The sequence below is a fragment of the Ochotona curzoniae genome, unplaced genomic scaffold, assembly GCF_017591425.1.
Source record: "Ochotona curzoniae isolate NIBS_2020 unplaced genomic scaffold, NIBS_Ocur_1.0 scaffold_1037, whole genome shotgun sequence".
Classification (NCBI taxonomy): domain Eukaryota; kingdom Metazoa; phylum Chordata; class Mammalia; order Lagomorpha; family Ochotonidae; genus Ochotona; species Ochotona curzoniae.
The window spans coordinates 25043621-25065279 of NW_024467083.1; the positions used below are offsets into that span (position 1 = coordinate 25043621).

At 37.1% G+C, this 21659-nt stretch overlaps 1 protein-coding gene across 1 annotated transcript in view; it reads left to right on the top strand.

Annotated features, from left to right (window-relative positions):
* MAN1A2 (mannosidase alpha class 1A member 2) overlaps positions 1 to 21659 on the top strand; it is a 143975-nt gene that overhangs the window by 105195 nt on the left and 17121 nt on the right. The window contains exons 9-12 of the mRNA XM_040999013.1: positions 5497 to 5612; positions 9531 to 9750; positions 12555 to 12727; positions 14554 to 14669. Coding sequence (XP_040854947.1) covers positions 5497 to 5612; positions 9531 to 9750; positions 12555 to 12727; positions 14554 to 14669 — 625 coding nt within the window. The remainder of the gene's footprint in view (positions 1 to 5496; positions 5613 to 9530; positions 9751 to 12554; positions 12728 to 14553; positions 14670 to 21659) is intronic.

Genomic DNA, 21659 nt, shown 5'->3' on the forward strand with positions numbered 1-21659 from the left:
CTTCTTGTCTGGCCTAAAACACATATGTGCAGTTACCTACTTATATATATATATATCTGTAACTGAGTTCTGTGTAATTTTTTCTAGCTGAAAACCTGTTATTCTTCCAATCTTTCCCATTCCATTTAGTGGCAGTAGCTATATTGTTGCTTACACCATAAATCTTGATGCCATCCTATATTCCTTTATTTTCTTCTTCTGTTTTTAATCTCACACCAAGTGAGATTAATCTCACACTCCAGTTCCTCAGAATATTATGTTTTTGAAATATGCCTGCAGTTTGTTGCTGCTACCTTGAGGTAAAACTGAAGCCCCATAATGTAAAAGCAGGGGCCAGCCTCTTATCCATCTCTCTTAGCACAAGATGTCCTTGCCTGCCCTTTATCAGGAGGAATTCACTGACCTAATGAAGTGTCCTCATAAGGTCGTAATCACCAGGCACAAGGAGTCATTTGCTTCTCCAGTAGATAAGAACCTTGATGGCCAGTATTGTCCTGCAGTGGTTTGTATAGGAGAATTCCAAGTCTAGGTACAATATAACTGCTACCTCCACTTAAATCCCCAGACTAATTGGAGCTCACTGGGCTAACAAAAATTCCCTAAAGAGCATAGCATCACTGGCCAATCAAAAGAGGGTCATGAGGTCCACTGACCAACCAGGAACTTGGACATGAGCTGATCACACATTTTTCAGTTCCAATTTCAACCTATAAGAACTTTCATCTGTAACTGTTTCGGGAGCCTGGGAATTAAACAGTAGCTGTCTGGCTCCTTACTCTACACTTTGCAATAAATACCTACTTTAAAACAAAACAAAACAATAAATACCTGTTTTCTTCCACCACCCAGATGTCAGTGATTGACTTTTTGCATGGGCAAACAGACCAGTTTGGAGGTTCTATAGTACCTTGAACCAGTTTTGAATGTTGTTCAGCAACAGAGGCCAGTTGCCATTGCTTGCCTGGATTATTACAGTAGCATCCTAATTGGTCTTCCCTATTCTGCCTCTGTCCCATTAATTTAGTTATTAATTAGTTAATAATACAGGAGCTGGAAATTCTTTACAATATGAGTCACATTGACCCACCTTGTACAACTCTGGTAGCTTCATCTGAGTCAGAGTCCTTATGTGGACCTATGATCTGGTGTGCACCAGTATTCCTCCCTCATTTTTTCTGCCGTAGCTATACTGACCACTTCTCTATCCTTGAGTCCACCAGACAGTTTTTCCACCACAGAGCTACGGTGTACACCATTCACTCATTCTTTCACTTCAGGGCTTTTACTCATGCCTTACCATGTAGTCTTACATGTAGGTAGGTAAGACTACATGTAGTCACCTTATCTAAAGTTTTTACTACCACTCTGACCCACGCTGTATTCCTTACTTTCATAGTGGTTAAGATCACAGAATTTTCTCAGAATAGCTGAATTTGAATCCTATATCTGCAGCATTCTGTGTATGTAACCTATAGATTACTACTTTGTAGAGAAGGAAGGTACAGTACAGAGAATCTAATTTACACAAAGTTGCAGAGGTAATAAGACAGAACAGAGCTCAGCACTTACACATCTAGTCTGGCTCCAGAGCTAAAGCTCTCATTTACTGCAGCTTGCCACCTCTCTTAACACTTCTAGTGAAACTCTCTACTCCTTTTCTGCCTATTCTGGCTGATCCTCAGTGTCTAATATGGCTCCCTTTGTGTCTATGCTACTCATCCTTCAAGTGCTCGTATTTTCCAGAGTGCCATTTCTGTCTACAAATCCCTCTGTCCATTACTCTTTTTTTTATTTAAAAAAAAATTTTTTTTGTGCATTTATGTCCATTACTCTTGAATAAAGCTGCCATGGTTCAAACTGCTTATATGCATTGCTAACTTTAAAGATACATCCCTAATTTAACTCTTCTCTGATGTCTTGTATTTTTGATTGCTTGTTTGTTAGACTCATCTAGATATTCAGCTAGCATCTCAAGCTCAGCCCACTTAGAATTCAAACACATTCCACTTGAAGCCATTTTTCACCTTTAGTATTCCCACTTTCAGTAAGAGTGCTATTGTTCACATATTTGCTATCTTAGAAACCCAAAAAGCATCCTTGATTTTTCCTTCTTTTCTTTTTCGATAAACAGCTGATAGATTTTGAAAGAGTACAGTGAAAAAATACTATTAGATTATTTTAAGCTGTAAGCACTGAACATTTCATTGCTGAGATAGATTCAATGGAAGGATTAAAACAAACCACACACATGCACGGCCCAATAATTTCCTGCCTACAAGGAACATACCTCACCAACAAAGATACACACAGACTGAAAATGAAAGGATGGAAAAAGATACCTGTCCATTATTTCTTTAAGTCTTCTCTCTTCCTCAGAGACTTGTCTTACTTCTATGATTTTTCTTCTCCTTCTTTTTTACATAGCTGCAGTTGAAAGCCTTCAAACTTGTTGATCATCCTTCTGCTTTGTTTTATGTTAACTGTGTACTCTACCAAAGACCTTGTGAGTTATGAAGTATGTAATCGGACTGCTGGTGTGAACAGGCATTTATGGGTAAGCGGTGTATGATGAGCAGATTTTCCCCTTTCCTTGTGATTCTTTCCCCAGTCTAGCCTAGATTCCTCACATGCCATGCTGCCCAGGACTGTGATGAATACTTAAAGGGATATCTTTTGTAGAACTCCGAGATTCTCTTTATGGAGATCTCTTCTCCCCTTTGTATACTGTCCTATGAACCATAGCTGTCTTGGTCATCCTGGAGTTGGCTTCATTTCTTCAACTCAGGGGCTCTATGGGACTGTGCCTCATTTCCCTTCTCCCTGTGTCTCTACCTAGAAATGTTCTTGAGGCAATATCCTGAGACTGAACACAGGCAGGATTCACTTTGTTATTTTTCCACCTATCAGAAGCTATCATCCTTTGCTGTCTGGTGTTTAGTGTCTTGAAAACCATCCTCTCATATGTTTTATCCAGGGGGTTTTTGGTTATTTTAAATTTAAGGGTAAACCCAAGCATGTTATTTTTGGCAAAAAGCATTTAAAAAAATTAATTGCTATAGTATTTTTTCTGAATATATTATGCATTCTTAAAATATCTTACCCCAAGCTGCCAGTTTTACTACTTCTTTTTTTTTTTTTGTTTCACTGGTTGAAATATGTGTATGCACAGACTTCAAGATTTTCTTACACTATAGAAAGCTTATTTTTAAATTTATATTTTTGTAGTGCATATGTATGTAATATGCACATACACTTTGCACACACATATACGTAATGTATTTCCCCATCTAACAGCTGCCCTTGAAATTTAACTTAAATCCTGATTGTAGTTTTGAATAGTATCTAAATTAAACAGTACAGTATCTTCTGTGTACATTAAAAGTTAAGTATCCATTTGTTGCTTCATTGCCTACTTTCATTGTAAATTTTAGGTTTAAAATGTTAATTTTTCTATTCACTATTGCTTTTTTTCTCTTGGAACATTTCCAATGGTTTTTAAATGGTTAGTAACTATAAATCTCTCCCTCATTCCTACTCCAACATACTTGATATTACTTTCTAAGTCAAAGAGAAAAGAAAAATTATTTTTAAAAAAGTTTTACTAATTATTATAGGAAAGGCAGATTTACAAAGAGGAGAGACAGATCTTCTATCCTCTGATTCACTCCCCAAAGTGGTTGCAACAGCTGGAGCTGAGCTGATCCAGGAACGTCTTCTGGGTCTCCCACATGGGTGCAGGGTCCCGAGGCTTTGGGCCATCTTCTACTGCTTTCCCAGGCCACAGGCAGGGAGCTGGATGGGAAGTGGAGTAGCCAGGACATGAACCAGTGCCCATAAAGGATTCTGGTGGATGCAAGGCGAGGATTTAGTCACTAGGCTATCGTGCTGGGCCCGAGAAATATTTTCCCTGTCAGTCTGTTTGCTTGGTTTTGCCTTCATTTTTCCGATCTCTGAGAATATAGAATTTATTGTGCTGTCCAATATTTATCCTTTCACCTGTATTCTGAAACACTGTTCAACTCTTGAACTCTTTATCTTCTGGTGTCCCTGTCCAGTTATGGTCTGTATGAAGTTTACTGCTGGGGTCTGTGTAGTGGGTGTGGAAGACACGAAGGTGTGAAGAGTATTGTTTTTGTTCCAGATACTCTATACTAATAGTTGTATAAATAATAATCAAGAATAATAATCTAATAGCTATATTCCACAAGGTGAAATTGCAAATGAATATTACTTTGGTAGATAACTTTCTTTTAATTTTTCTTTTTAAATTTTAAATTAGAATGAGAGGGAGGGAGAGAAAATAGAGGGAGAAGAGGAGAGGACAGAGGGTGGATGCAAGAGCATAGCATGGTCAGAGCGCTAGAATGCTGGAATACTCTGCCATCCAGGCAGTTCTGTGTGTGAGCTTCCTAACTGAACTTGATTCTGAGAAGGTGGCTGAGGTAATCTTTTCTCCCTTTCCAAAAAGGTAACCAAGAAATTGGAACTTAGTCCAAGTCTGTCACATAGTTGACAAACCCTAAACCCTAATGAGTTGAGCCATCATCTGTTGCTTCCCAGAGTGCATGTAAGCAGAAAGCTAGAAACAGGAGTGGAGCTGTGACTTGCAGTTTAGGCACTCCATCGTGGGACTTGGGTTTCTTAACCACTAGACCAAATGCTTACCCCATTGTAGATGGAATTTTAATTTACTCCCCAAGGCACCAGATTCACTGTCAAGGAACATGTGACATGTTTTTTTAAAAAAAAAAAAAAAAAAAGCTTAAGAATGAGCTTCTGGGGCAACATTGAGCGCAATGGATGAAAATGCCTTCTGCAAATCTAGTGCCCCAAATGAACACTTACTGCTTTAATTCCCAGCTGCTCTACTTCCTGCCCAACTCCTGCTAATGCAATTGGGAAAGCAGTGGCAGATAGCCCAATTGCTTGGGTACCTGCCGCTCATGTGGGAGACCCAGATTAAGGTTTTGGCTTCTTCCCCCAGCACCAGCCATGTGACCATTTGGGAAATGAACTGGTGGCTTCATGGTCACTCTGTTTGTCTTTCCTTTCTCTGTAACTCTGCCTTTCTTTTTTTTTTTTTTTTTTAAGAAAAGATAATCTGTCTTAACATCCAACTTAAATATATCTGTAATATTTAAATATAGCTTATATACAGAAACCACTACTATATGAAAGCATTACTATATTAAAAACATTATTGTATTTTCAGTTCTGGAATAACTTGGGGATATAACAATATACAGATGATATTATTCAAGAAAAATACTATTAGACTTGTGAAATACTATATCCAGAGGAAAAAAGTTCTAGAAAAGTCAATGTATGTATAGAGGAGATAATGATGGTTTGGTTTTAATGAGCTAAGTTTGTATTATTCTGGAAATAAGTCTGTGAATATAATTTAGAATTATTGAATTGTAATATATCATTTAAATGGAAAACTATTTAATTTTCTTTTGTCTTTCCTCCACCTGTACTCTTTTCTTGTTACAGATCATACGTCAGTTGGTGGTCTGGGAGATAGTTTTTATGAATACTTGTTAAAAGCATGGCTGATGTCAGACAAAACAGACCATGAGGCAAGAAAGATGTACGATGATGCTATTGAGGTGACTATTGCTTCAAGTTCTTCTTATTTAGCATATGTATTTGACAGCAATTAAGAAAATATAACCATTTTATTATATAAATTCACAGTAGCTTAATATTTTAATAGAAAAATCTTATGAGTCTTGAGCTTTTTAAAAATTTTTAACATGTAAAACTGTGTAGCTTACGTACTTAAGGTGATTTAATTGTGTTATATCCACAAAGGCTGGAAAAAGTTCAAACTTGTATACATTTCCATAAGCATTTCTTTTGATTAGCCTCATAAATTACATATCTTGAGCCTTATGAGTAAATTATAATAATGGCAGCACATTTATATAGTACTTTTCAGCCAAGCACTGTTCTAACCATTGAACATTTATGAGATTATTTAATCATTATCACCATCTTCGAAATAAGAACCTACCTTAAGGCACAATGAGACTTAAAAGTTTCCGAAGATCTCATGAGCGCATGGCTGTAAGTAATGCAGCCTGGACTAGAACTGTGTGGGTACCAAGCCTGTATTGTTAACCACACTTTTGTATTGTCTCATATTTGTACAACCTCACGCCATGTGGTTGTGCAGTTTAAAGTTAGAGCAAGACTCATTCCAGCATAAACTGTGTGGCAAAAGTGTATTGGTAAGTTTATTGTTTTGTAGATACATTGTATACCCAAATTTGTTAACAACGTAATTACTTGTAAACAGTTATATTTTCTTAAAATGACAGCCCCATGCTGATAGAGCCAGTGGTAAGTTTTCACCATTATAGATATTGTGTAAAAACTAAGGGTCATTTATATCTCTACTTTTGGGAGACATAATTCCTTATAGTTGTTTTTCTAAATGCACTGGAGATAGATAAACATTTAATATGTGACACACAATGCTTTGTCCATTGTCTACACTCAAAAATGTTTATTGAAGGATTGTGTAAACTAATGAACTAATACATTGGATAGAATTGAGAAAAGTATGTTCAAGAATCTAAATTTTAGTAGCTTCTACAATTCTTTGTATTGTCTTAAATTTTGAAAAGTTGGAGAGTTTCATTTTCTTATTAAAATTTAAGTTTTTGGGCCTGGAGCGGTGGCGCAGTGGTTAAGGTCCTTGCCTTGCACGCCCGGGATCCCATATGGGCGCCGGTTCTAATCCCGACAGCCCCGCTTCCCTTCCAGCTCCCTGCCTGTGGCCCGGGAAAGCAGTTGAGGACGGCCCAAAGCTTTGGGACCCTGCACCCACGTGGGAGACCCGGAAGAGGCTCCTGGCTTTGGATCGGCATAGCATCGGCCGTTGCGCTCACTTGAGGAGTGAATCATCGGACGGAAGATCTTCCTCTCTGTCTCTCCTTTCTGTATATCCACCTTTCCAATTAAAAAAAAAAATTAAAAAAAAAAAACTTAAGTTTTTATGGGCCCAGTGCGGTGGCCTAGTGGTTAAATTCCTCACCTTGATCTCACGGGGATCCCATTTGGGCACCGGTTCTAATCCCGGCAGCTCCTCTTCCCATCCAGATCCCTGCTTGAGGCCTGGGAATGCAGTCGAGGACGGCCCAAAGCTTTGGGACCCGATACCCATGAGGGAGACCTGGAGGAGGTTCCTTGCTCCTGGCTTTGGATCGGCACAGCACCAGCTGTTGCATTCACTTGGGGAATGAATAATCGGGCGGAAGATCTTCCCCTCTGTGTCTCCTCCTTTCTGTATTTCTGCCTTTCCAATAATAAATAAATAAATATTTTTAATTGCCTTTCTGAGCTAGTCTATTTAAGTTATTCCATCTGTACTTTGTTCTCCTCTGCATGTACAGATCTTCCTATTTCCTGTTAACTTTAAAAAAAATTGTTTATATTTATTTATTTATAAGGTAGAGTTTTTGAGGGGCAGAGAGAGTGAGAGTTTTGCATATTCTGTTCCACTTCCTAAATGACTGCAATGACCAGTGCTGAGCTGACCTGAAGCTTGGAGCCAGGTGCTGCTTCTGGGTCTCCCCTGTGGTTGCAGGGTCCTAAGGACGTGGGACGACCTCCACCTCCTTACCAGGCCGTAAGAATAGAGCTGCATGGGAAGTGTAGCAGCCAGGACTTGCACTAGCACGTATAGGATGCCTGCACTGCACCACTGCTCTAGTCCCATTCCTGATAACACTGACTAACTTATTTAATTGTACAGTTTATGTTCTGATGAAATTTATTCTAATTTTTAATTTTAAAGGTCCTTTCGGAGCAAGAAAGCAAAGCTAATGTTATTGAAGGTTTATTTAATGCCTTTGGATATAATAGAAATATTACCCTTCACTGCCGTTCAACAGTTTGACATTTTATACAAGTTGAATTGTTAGGGATTTATTCATATTTTTAGAGAGTGAAAAGAACCATACAAGTAATTCTGTGAGTCTATAAGTGGATTGCTTTGTTTAAAAATAGTTACTCTTTCTTTATGTCCTTTTAACTGTAGTTGTAAGTTTGTGGGGATATGTTTAGATATATTGTAATTATAATATGGTAAGAACTATGTTATAATGAACAGAAATAACAAAATGCCAAGAATATTGCATATAAATTCAAAAGCAAGATGAAGAAAATAATTATTAAGGAATTTATGAAACATCTTGTTTACAAAAATGTGCAAGCATCATGAGATCCACAAAGATAAAAACCTTTGTTCCTACACTCCCAAAACAAATCTTTTCATGTATGTATCAGAATACTTATGGCTAGAAAACAGGAACAGTCACTACACTTAGAATGCGCTGGTAGTCCATTATCAGTGGTTATCAAAAACCTCTCATTCTCTCAACAGCAGGTCAAGTGCAGTTATTAAGAATGCTGTTCATTGAGAAACCTATTAATTAAACATTTATCAAATTTGCACTACCAAAGAGGTTTTTTGAAGTAGAAGATAATGAATAAAACATGCTCCCTTCAATTTTCTGAAATGTTTTTTTATCACAGAGTATAGAATAAATTTTTCCAAAGCTTATTGTTACTGAATTTGCCAGAGAACAACCCACAATAAAAATAAGCATTAATTCTTGAGTAAAATATTGCCTTTTGTTGTCAGAAATCACTAGTATCATACACTGATTTCAATCAAAGAGAGCTGAATTAATGTGGTGTCATGTTTTTCTAGTAAAATGGCTCTAAAGGTAGAAAAATAGTCTATAACCTCTCTCAGCAAGGTCTGAGATTGTAGTTCAAAAGAGCAAAGCTCTTAAAAATCTCATTTTGAAATGAAATGTGTTTATTATGCTATGCAATAATTCAGTTTTTTCTCTGAGTAAAACTGACATTCCAGGAGCATCAGTTGTGTTTATCATATAGCCTCTTTGACCCATCTTTGTCTAAAACAAATTCCAAGATGAGGAAATAAAGGTGGCTCATTCAATGGTGGCTTTTTAAAGTACTTTACCAAATGGTATAGTTACATGAAAAATGAAAAGCCATTTTAAATATTGAAATTATATTTTCTTACTGACCTGGGCACTTGTCTCATTTTTTTGTCCTATGAAATAGAACATATATTACTGAAGGCTCTTGGGTTATAATTTACCATCAGAATCTCAGTTGAGTTTTATGAATTTTACTTAACTGAAGATGGCATATCCTGTAAAAGGTTGTGTTATTTAGAAAGCTGATCCTCAGCCATGTCTTCCCTCCCCAGATTTGTCATATTTAGTGATGAGAACACTTGTTTCAAATTATGTGCCATTTGTTTACCCAATCCAAATGTTATAGTTCCTTTTATTTATAATAAGTGTATACTATAACATATTGATAGTAATATTAATAACGATATAAATAATTTATAATTTATAATAAATTAAGTTTTTCAGTTTGGAAAGACACTGCTTTTATTTGTGTGATAGCCAGGATATAGAAAGTTTCGACATTAATGGTCTGCTTCTAAACACTTGAATATTTTCTCTTTCTTGTAGGCTATAGAAAAACATCTTATTAAAAAATCCCACAGCGGTCTCGTCTTCATTGGAGAATGGAAGAACGGTCACTTGGAAAGGAAGATGGGACATTTGGCTTGCTTTGCTGGGGGAATGTTTGCTCTAGGAGCAGATGGTTCCAGAAAGGATAAAGCTGGTCATTACTTAGAGCTAGGGGCAGAAATAGCACGTACATGTCATGAGTCATATGACAGAACTGGTAAGAATCTTAATGAGGTAATTTTTGTGTTAAAAAGAATGTCCAGGAATTAAAGGGAAATAAATAAATAATTTCTACTTAAAATAGTTTACTGTAACACAGTAGGTAATTTTTGTAAGAATTTTAATTTTTCATTCCAGAATTTTTTTTTCTCTTTTGTTCTTCCTCATTTTTTTTCGTTTTAAGTTTACTTAAAAGAAGAGGATATCACAAATACACATGGGACATGTTCGGCAGTAGGATGGGTCAAGAGAGGAAAAATTAGAGATGAAAATGCCTCTGCCTGCCATTCTGGTTTGTAGGAAGAGAGGGACCAGCCCTGTGTGGTGCCAGTCTCCATGTGATATTGAGAAGGAGAGTGGTTTTATGGTAACACCCCCCACAGATCACCTGTCAGAGGAAGTACATCTTGTGGAGTGATGGGGGGACTCATTTGATTGATGGATAGATGTGTGGGATTTACAAAGAGCCAGAGGAGTATGGCTTTCAACTCCTGTCCTATTTCATTCTCCTATCAGATATTTCCAATTCTTAATCCAAGGGTTGCTGAAAGGTGTAGATATATAATATCTTCTGTAGTTGCTTCCTGTTGATGAGGCGAATAGGGCTTGCCCATTCCTGGGTTTGCAGCTGTGTTGTATCTCATGTAATGCATCTCTCTCACAGGCCAGACAACTTCTGTTCACTGTCAATGGCTGTGTCCCACACATCTTTATCATTACTCTGAGATATTGTTGGCTCCTTTGCACAGGAGTAAGCAGTATGCGTGGTCCAATCATACAACATGTGTTCTGAGGCCACAGCACTTAACCACAGGTGCTTGACTTTGATACTGGAGATACTAGCACGTGATGCCATCCTTAGATGGAAGGACATGCTTCTTTCCAGTGCTAAGAGCCATTAGTGGGCCTCCCCCAATAGTGGGTGTGGTGGCCTGACTCGAGAAGGCCCAGCAGGACCCCAGTCCAACCCTGGTTTTTAGACACCTTGGCAGGTACAACCTCCTGACCTAGGGAATACCATAGCACTGGTTTTCCTAGTCCCCTTACCTGTCCTGCCCCCAGCCCTAGCTCTTATATGCACCAATGGGTGTAACAATCTGGCCAGAGGAGGCTGCAGCTTTGCCCACATCAAAAGCCCTCAGTGATCCCCACCCCAGCCCAAGGACCTCAGCGAGGAGTGGTGGCAATCCACTGGCCCCTCTCTTCTCTTGCACGTTTAACATTAAAGAAAAGAGAATTCTGTTGACGTACTGGTATAGTTAACACAAAGTTATCATGAACCAGGACCAGAATGCCTGCCAGCTATTGGCTGCTTTTCTCTAGGAGGTGTAACTCTTGTCTCATTACCAGTCAACCTAGACAGTTTCCTACAGCTGGGGCATAAATATTTTCACTTTTGTTTCTGAATTCTGTTGTGTAGATTTTTAAGTAATTGCTTTAAGGAAATGAAGTAGTGACGTGGGAATGTATGGGAGAGAAATTTTATGCGTTCATTTCTGCTTTTGTGAAATAAGATACTTAAAAGAACAGAAAATTGAACGTGATCTTATTATCTTGTCTATACATTTGTGAAAATGAGAATAATCAAAATATAGTAGTAGTTATCTTTAGTGTCACATTGATATCTACATAAGTAGAAATTTGCCCATTCACCAATGATTTTTAAAGTTCTTTTGAAAAATGTCTATTCATTTTTTTCACCTATTTCTTCTCTAGGTTGTTTCCTTTGTTGTCATTGGGTTTCTGAAGCTCTTTGTAAATCCTGGATATTAGTCCCTTATTGATATTATAGTATGCAAAGATTTTCTCGCATCTCGTTGATTGCTTCTTCACTTTGTTGATCATCTCTTTTGCTGTACAGAAGCTTTTTAGTTTGATGTAGTCCCATTTGTTTATTTTGGCTTGACTGACTGTGCTTCAAAAGGATAAATATCATAGGTTCTCTCTGATATAAAGCAGTCATCTTGCAAATTATGAGATCAATAGCCCTTTCAATATTGCTTTTTGCTAAATGTCAGGGAATTTGAATTTTTGTTTTTATTTTCATGCATTCAAAAAAGCTTTGTTTTTCTTATTAATTTCCTCACTCATAGGGCACACAATAGCATTTTTCTTTTTCATTTCTTCAGCGACACATTGGTAATTCAGTAGCATGTTGTTTAACTTTATGTTGTTAGCAATTTTGTATTTTTCTCTCTTGTTGATTTTGGTTTTGGCTTTTCATGTAAGGGGATGTATAGTAACTGCAGCAGAGGCTATCACATAAGGATGTGAACATGCACTGCAGTGTGCCTCTCTTCCTCCACATCAATGAAGCTGTTGACTATGTCTCGGCAATGGAATGCTGAACGCTCTGCCATTGTCGATACAGCTTATGTAGCAGAATGATAGACTTATGACTGATTGTGAAGGACTGTATTATTATAATGATTTGGGGAAATCAGTGGCTGGCAGGGCTTAAAGGAGAGGGGAGAAGAAATCCCAGAGTATTTGGAATTGTATTATGGAATAGCAAGAAAAATAAGCAAAATAAAAAACAAAAGTATGTCTACAACTAAATATATATATTTATCTGTTGATATACATTATGCTTAGCAATATTTCATATCAGAATTAATAGGGATATCTAGAAAATTAAATTTTGTGCTGTGGAAATAATTTGTTTTGCAAAACTGTAACAATATAAATAAATAAAACAGTTAAAAAATACTTTATATCCTCATCCCTTTAGGGGAAAAAATGTTCTTACAATCTAATACAAATTGTTTATTTTGTGCATTTGTTTCTTTTGTCCTGTTATAGCTGTAAAGTTAGGTCCCGAGTCCTTTAAATTTGATGGTGCATTGGAGGCTGTGGCTGTCCGGCAGGCTGAAAAGTATTACATCCTCCGACCGGAAGTAATTGAAACCTACTGGTACCTATGGCGATTCACTCATGATCCCAGATACAGGCAGTGGGGCTGGGAAGCAGCCCTGGTAAGTCCATCAGTATTATATTTCTCTGTAAGAATGCTCAATCAAGCCCCCTGTCATGCCATGCACTTTTGAGTTACTTCATTTTCAGTAACTGTAGGGAAATTTTCATTTATCTATTGAAGAAACTCCGTGGTAAATTTTGAGGTTCAATAGCAGTATAACCTTGTAATGCATTTTCCCCCCTATTGGGACTGCTGCCCTGCTAGTATACACTCATTATTCTTACTATAAGATATTTTGTGTAAAATGAGTAGTTTAAGTAACAAAATGTCACTATAAAACTCCCACTTTATATGCAAAGAAAGAATTATGACTGGATTTGAACTGTAATATTGCAACAAGGTGGAGGAATTCACCATGGAGGCAGGTTACGGGGAGGGGTTGGGGGAATCCCAGAGCCTATGAAACTGTGTTACATAATGCAACGTAATTAATAAAAAACAAAACAAAACTCCCACTTCAGTGCACCCATGCTAGCTTCACTTTGTGCTATAATTCCTTAATGAATCACATAACAATGATCAGTTCCAATTTTTCTAGACTGAAAGCCAGAATGTATACATACTTGAAATCAGGAATTTTCAGCTCAGACACATACTTGAAAAAACTTAACACATTTTCCTTAATAATTTCTGTCAGTTACTGTGTCAGGATTCTCAGTATGGGAAAGCTGTGGTAGAAAGTCCTTTGCTCATCTGATAAAGCCCTTCAGAACTCTTCTTTTTGCCTACTCACAGACACAAAATTCATTATAATTCCACTTGGTTTTTCCATTTGAAAAGCAGAACTATTAACTTCATATAAATGTTATGAAATTTAAAAACTAGTGCATCCAAGGCTCTTAGAAAAACCTTCAATACATGCTAAATATTTCTTAATTATTGGGTCTTAATATCATAATTATTGTAGCTAATAATATTTGTAAAAAATACTTATTTATTTGGTAGGCAGAAAAGGATGGAATGTCTTACATCTGCTTGTTCACATCCGAAATGGATCACAACAACCAGATTTGAACGAGGCTGAAGCCAGGAGCTAAGAATTCCATTCTGGTTTCCAACATGGGTAACAGGCTCCCAAGTATGTAGTGGCTTAAGCTGCTGCTTGCAGTACCCGCGTTCCATATGGATGCTGGCTTAAGTCCCAGCAACTGCCCTGCTGGTCCAACTCCCTACCAATATACCTGGGGAAGCAGTGGAAGATGGCCCAAGTGTTTGGGCTCCTGCATTCACTTGGGATACTCAGAAGTTTTTCCTGGTTCCTAGCTTTGTTCTGGCACAGCCCCAGCCATCATGGCCATTTGGGGAATGAGCCAACAGATGGAAGATTCTTTCTGTGTAACTCTGCCTTTCAAATGAATAAATACATCTTTTAAAAACTGTTGAAAATTGTATTTATTTATATGAAGGCAGAATTTCATAGAGGAAGAAAAAAGGAAAGTGTATGACCACAGTGGCTGGGGCCAGTTCATGCTGAAGCAAGAGCTAAGAGCTCCATCTGTGTATTCCGTTGAGTGGCAGGGAGCGTGGTACTTGGGACTTCTTCCATTGTTGACCAAGGCATATTAGCAAGGAGCTGGATTGCAAGCAGGGCAGTTGGAATGAGAACCTGTACTCCAGTATGGGATTCTGGAGTCAAACAGTAGCTTTGCCCCATTTGCTGGCTTTTTTATGAAAATATTTTTATTTGGCAATGTCTTACTCATAAACTGTCAAATTTTCACTGTGAAAATTTTCAGTGTCTCTGTGAACTTTTGGCTTTGGTCTTTAAATTGTCCTTTACAACTTGCGATTGTGTAGAACTGATCCATTTAATTTCTTTCACAGGCCATTGAAAAGTATTGCCGAGTTCGTGGTGGGTTTTCTGGCATCAAAGATGTGTATTCCTCTACTCCTACACACGATGATGTACAGCAGAGCTTCTTTCTTGCTGAAACGCTGAAGTAAGTAGTTGCCTTTTTAAATTGTTCTATTGCAGGCTGGTTTGCTGTGTGGTCACTAGATAGTGAATCATGGCTGTATGAAATGTTACACTAAATTATGATGGTTGTCCTGTTACACAATTGAGTCTATAAATTTTTAGCTGTATCTCAAGAATGACTTAAACTATAAAATAGATATTTATCAAATAAGTGTTTAGTATCTTTAACTTATTTTTTTGTTAGCTCTTTGTGTTAGAGTTACTGAGAAGTCTTCTTAAAGCACACAGAAATGGCCTGTAAATGCAGAAATTCTCCTGGCCTTGGTTTTAACACACTAGTGATTTAAGTTTGACCATAGGTTGGATTTGATTTTAACGTCATGTAAATAGTCTATTTTTCTTTTTCTTTTGTATTTAATAGGCTGTCTATGGAGTGATAGCCTTAAAGCTGTGAAAAGATTATTTTCGGCATTCTTTCATCGGGTGTTTTAACATCTTATTTGTATCATATATTACTATAGCAGTAGCATAATGCTAATTTAAATTCTCTTTGAGTCTTAAAAAATACTTAATTTCTAACATTCATATACCATTTTCTCCATGTGACTCTCCTGCTCAAGAGCGGAATGGTTTCATTTTTCATTTCTTTACATGGATATTCTATCACTAAACTAAAATAATTTTCATTCAGAAATTGTATATATAAAAAGCTTGTTATGGCTGCTCATTTGCATTTAAGCTTCTAAATTCCACTTAGATGTCACTTCTGACAGACTGACTTCTTTAGAGATTTGTTATTTTTTATTTGAAAGGTAGTGGTAGGAAAGAAAGGAGGAGAGAGAAAGACGTTTTTTCATCTGCTGGCTTACTCCCCAACATGAACTGGGCCAGGAGCCTATCTGTGTATTCTGCGTGGGTGGCAGGGGCAGCCCAAGTAGTTGAGCCATCTTGTGCTGCCATCCTAGTCTATTAGCAGGAAGCTGGATTGGAAGCAGAGCAGTTGAGTCCTGAACTGGCACTTTTATATGGGTTAGCAGTATCACAAAGAGTGGTTTAACTCACTATGCTGTAATGCCAGCCCCCAAGTCTGACTTTTACAATTGTCAAATGCCTCAGTATAGACCTGAACACTTCAGCACATGGCACAGGACTGGAAATACTACGTTGTCCCTTTCCAGTATCTTCATGGAATGTCGTCAGTCTAATTACTTTGGCCTGACATCTTCAGGCAGAATCCCTGTTAATACAGAAATGCTGTTGGCAACCAGTTCTTTATATTCACTGTTAGAAAAACATGCATGTTTAGATCATTAAGTGAAAAATACCAAGTAAGAAGAAACATACAGATAATTGTAACAGTACCTGAGCTGAAGAAATGATCGCAATTGAGTGTTACATTCACTGCAGCTGAAGCAGAAAGCAGTCATGCTGCACATGTCATTCTCTACTTTGGGAAAACGTATTACTTTGACAGAAGAGAAAAACCATTTTATTCTGTCAAGTTATGTGATGAAAAGAGTTGTAAAATCCATAAAAATAATCAAATTAAGAAAGGCATACAAAGTTACTCTTTTCAAAAGTAGACGCTTGAATATTGAAAATTGTATGCGGTTCAGCCTGGCACATAAATAATGATACACCTGAAAACAGTGATGTTAAAGAAGTTATAAAAGCACTCTTTATATAACCTACCCTGTAACAGCTGATTACATACTATTAAAATGCAATTGAATAAAGTGATTTCTGTGAGGATTCTATAACTTTCTTTTTTATAAAGATACAAGTTAAGACTTTATGGAGTAAAACTTTGTAAACGATTAGTGTGACCCGTTGGATTTTTCTCAGTTGTCATTTAATTTGGGCTTTTGTTAGAAGCTGAGTAACATTTAAGATTGTGTATTCTATCAAGTGGTTGGAATTCATTTCACAGTCATTGGGCAACAATTTTGTAGTTTTTGCTACCAAAAATGGCAGTTAGTTGGTATGACAAGGTTAAAAACTTGTGTCCTTGTGTTCTTCTGCTAAATCAAGAGCAGTTTTGCCTTTTGTGTTGTCCTCGATGTTGTCTAGTAGATTAGTCAAAGCAATACAAGTGCTTTTTGTCCATGGAAAAGAAGGGATCGCGTCCTGTACTTCTTTTGTACCTCTCAATGCTTGCTAATTCATTTAACCTGTCTACCGATGGCATCACTAAAGCTGTGTAATGAGGCAGGTCAGAGATAGATTCCTTCAAAGCCTATTTCCTTAAAACTCTAATACAGAAAATAAAACATATGCGCTATTATTTAATATAATGAACTTTATATTTATTAACTACATACAAGAAATGTTAATGAAATGCGAAGCTGTTTTAGAGAAAAAAGCTTTAGTAGGCTGGAATACATGGTGGAAGACTTAATGGAAGTGATGATGTTTAAACCAGCCTTGAAGAAAAGCTGAATAGAGTAAATTGATACTCAAGAAAATAGCTGTACAGTATGTTACTATTCTGAGAACTATGGGCAGTTGTAATACAACAGTAAGAATTTCTGTATCTAAACATAGAAAAGATGTAGTTGAAATGTGTAGAAGCTAAAAAATAGTGCACTTAGTATCAGTGGGGTTTGCAGCTCTGGAAGTTGGAGTCAGCAAATAAGTGGTGAGGGACTATGAAGGCTTGGGACATCACTATAGATTATTTTAGACTAAATTTATTTAAACGTATCCTCAATGTTAAGTTAACCTTAGCTAATAAACATTTACAATTTATAAACTTTTAAAAAATAGTAACATGAAAACAATTTCATGCATTTCAAAGGTATAGCTCTAATAGTTCTCTCCCACTCACTTCCTCAATTTCCCTCCTTCCTGCCTTTTAAAAAAAGTTTTTGCAGATATAACTTCAATTTCTTATATATTCACAGACCTAATTCACCATTAATCATGGTATTCTGCACATATTGCATAGGAAGGCTACAGTTCCACGGAAGTATAAACAAGTACTAAAAACAACAATCATGTCACAAGATGAAGATGTCCATTCCATTCCTATACACTTTTTTTAAAATAAAAATATTTGTTATTGTTAGAAAAGGTAGATTTACAGAGAGAAGACAAAGATCTTCTATTCTCTGATTTGCTCCCCAAGTGGCCACATCAGTCAGACCAGAGCCAATACAGAGCCCAGGAGCTTCTTTGAAGTCTCCCGTGTGAGTGCAGGTTGCAAGGCATTGGATCACCCTTCGCTGCTTTACCCAGGCCACAAGCAGGGAGCTGGATGGCAAGTGGAGCAGCTGGAACATGAACCAGCACCCATATAACAAGCTGTGCTTGGAGGTGCAGGATTAGCCAGCTGAGCCAATGTGCTGGCCTTCCTGTAGCTTTTGGTATTCTGTACTAACTGTCACATGTCAGAGAAAACATTGTCTTTTTCAAACATGATTATTTCACTAGGAGTAGTGATTTCTAGTTGCATCTATATAATTGCAAAAAAGAATTTCATTCTTTTTATGGCTGAGTAGTATTCCATAGTGTATATATAACACGTTTTCTCTACTCAGTAATTAGCTAATTACTGAGGGTTAATTCTGTGTCTTAACTATTGTGAGTTGAGCAGAAATGAATGTGGAGGAGTAGATAACTCTTTTATATACTGATTTTATTTCATTTGGGCAAATATCCAAGAGTGGATGACTGGAGCATATGGTTCATTTATTTGCATTTATGAGAAATCTCCATACTGTCTTCCATAATAGTTGTACTAGTTTATGTTACCAACAACAGTAGTACCTTTTCTCTCAAGGAGTGCTAAAGATTTTTAAAGTGTGTGTTTTAGTGTCACCAAGGATATAAGGATGACTTTCAGAAATCAGAGATAGTAATACATATTGTTTTCTGTAGGAGATGGAATTGTTGGGAAAAGGCAGTGAAATACTGAGTGTACATTAATTTTGTTCCCCTGGTCATACTTTTAGAACTTCTACAAGCAGAAATATGGAATATGGGTAAAGAACAATAATTCTTTACTTTAGCTTGTTAATAGTCTGCTGTATTTACTTTTTAGTCACATATCCACGCTGGTTATTTTGAAACGAGTTATGTAGGGGTGCATGCTTGGCATAGTGGTGACTATACTCACATCCCAGGAGTACCAGGTTACAGTCCTGTCTGAGTTCCAGTTTCCTGCTAGTGTGTGTGCTGGGAGGCAGCAGGTGATGCTGAGTTCGTACTCTAAGATTGACCTCTAAGCTCCTGATTTGGCCCTTTTTATTGCAGATATTTGGAAAGTGAAGCAGTGGATGGCAGATAATTATATATCCTTTCTCTCCCTCCTTCCTTCTGTTCCTCCCTCCCTCCCTTCCTCTCCCATTTCCTCTTCCTCTCTCTTTCCCTGCATTCAAATGAATAAAATTAATTATTCTAAAGATCTATGACATCAGTTAACATAGATATCTGTATCTTGTGCAGTATGTTTTAAGAAGTCTCATATCCCAGGGGCCAATGCTGTGGCATTCCAAATTAAGCTGTTCTCTGTCGTGCTGCCATACCATATAGGCATATAGGTTCAAGTCCCAGTTGCTCCACTTTTAGTCCATCTCCTGCTTCTACACTTAGGAAAGCAACAGAAAATGGCCCAAGTATCTGGGTCCCTGCCACCCTCGCGGGAGACTCAGGTGAAGGTCCTGACTTTAGCCCAGTGCGGCCCCAGCCATTGTGGCCATCTGGGAAGTACAGCAGTGTATGGAAGATCTCTCTCTCTCTCTCTTGCTGTCGCTTTTGCTCTTGCTGTCTCTTGCTCTCTTCCTCCATCCCTCCCTCTCATTGTAGTTCTTACTTTCAAATAAATAATTCTTCGGCGGAAAAAAAAAATCACTTCCGAAACACAATTATTAAACAGTCCTTGATATATCCTTTTATAAGTTTTCTGTGGGTGTATATGAGCACATAATACATGTACTTATAATGTTATAGCCTTTTATTTTTTCCCTTTAGGAGTATCATTTGTACCTATATGCCTGTTGTACTAACATATGCAGTTTTAATCATAATCTTTGTTTAGGAAAAGGTTCCATCTTGGCATAAATAAATCACTGAGAAATGTATCAGAATTTGTTTAAGCTGTAGTCAAAAAAATTCATTCTACTTTTTTGTCATGAAAAAAAATGCTTCCGTGAATGTTCTTTTATATACAAGTGGGTGAATATAAATATTGGTTAGATTCCTAGAAGAAACATGACTGAGTCAAAGGGGCTATGTATTTGAATTATAATAATTTTATGCAAAAATAAGCTGGGAGAGTTTACTCTTAAAATATCTCACAGGTTGAATGCTGTAGAAGTTCAATGAGAAAAAAATTTTGAGAGTGGCTAGTTAACAGTGATTAGTGTAACATAAGATTTGAATGAGCAGGCTTCTCTTGATCTCTTGATTTTTAAAGTCTTAACAGTCTTAACATTTAAGTGGCTTAGAGTAAAACCCAGAGTAGAATAAGTCATTTGATTTTTTTTTTTTGTATACATTAAGGACACAGAAAAAAAAATCTAAGAGTCAGAGGTTCTTAGGAAATAAACTGGGATAAAAGTATTAATAGTTACTTCTTGAGATCCTTTCTATTTAAACAGTGAAATATCTCATATGTCAACTCCTGTTTCATGTAGTAGGGGATACATATCCATGAATACAGCAGAACAGTTCTGATGTCAGGGAACTTACATCTGTGTTTTTCCTTACTTAAAACTGCTGAAATTGAAGGTCTGAATGGGAACTCGTGACCAATGTGTATCATCTATATTATCCATTCTTTTCTCCCATGGCGCTGTTTTATTTCTCTTCATGGCACTGCCATTACCAGACATGTTTTATCTATCTCTGGCAATAGAACATAAGCTTTTTAACTGCAGGGATATTTCTTTTAACGCCTCTGGTTTTCCTAGCACTTTGCATGTGAGCTACACATTAAATGAGTTGAATTTGTTGACTTTAGTCTGTGGTATGTGGGAAAGAAAGAAATTGGCTATTTGCATCTGCGCTATAATCACTCAAGCTTATCTGGCTTTTTGCTTTTTTGCTTTGTTTTTAAAGATTTATTTTATTTTTGTGAAAGGCAGGGTTGCCAGGGAACTTGTCCTAAGCTCCATTACTAGAATTTCTTACTTCTAACAATTTTCAAGTGATTTTGATTCTGCATGTCTGGGGAGTCACCTTGAGAACATTGATATCTGTGGCTCAGTACAATATTTATGAAAGCAGTGAGGGGCCAAGAACTTCACTGTACTCAGCAAGAAAGCCAGCACACTACGCAGTCAGATCTGTTTTCTGAGGACTAGAACTATAGACTCCACATATTTTAATTCTCTCTGTATCTTTCTCTCTCTTTCTCTCTCTCTGTGTCTCTCTCTCTCTCTGTGTGTGTGTGTTTCTCTCTCTAACACACAGATGCACACAGGGTTTGTACTATTTTATTATAAATATTCCTTTAGATTAAAAACCAAACTTTGAAATGCCCTTGCCAATTTCTTCTGCTACAGTAGAGGGAGCCACAGCCCATGTTGTGCTTAGCAATGACATGTGATTTTGCTTTTTCATCCTTATCACTAGGCATTAAAAGAAAAAAAAATATATATATATGTATATATGTATAAGCTCAATTGAAATATTTCATTGTGTTTAATCAGAATATAAACTTGGGTAACTTCCACCTCAGTTAATACAGTCATGCAATCACATCATATTTGAGGGTGGATCTGCACGACTCCCAAGCTCATATCTCTTTCTGTCCTAGTCAGTTGCCTGTTCTAGAATTCCATATCATTTGAGTCATATAGCGAATGAAAGCTTGACGATTTTTAATCTATTGCTTCATTAAAATATGTAGGAGTGAAGATAAGACTGGTATTGAAATGACAATGTGGATGAAGCAAGAACATTGTGCTAAATGAAATAAAACAATCACAAAACACAAAATACTCTGTGGTGCCACTTATGTGAGGTATATAAAGTGGTGTAATTTACAGAAAGACACCTTGAACGCACT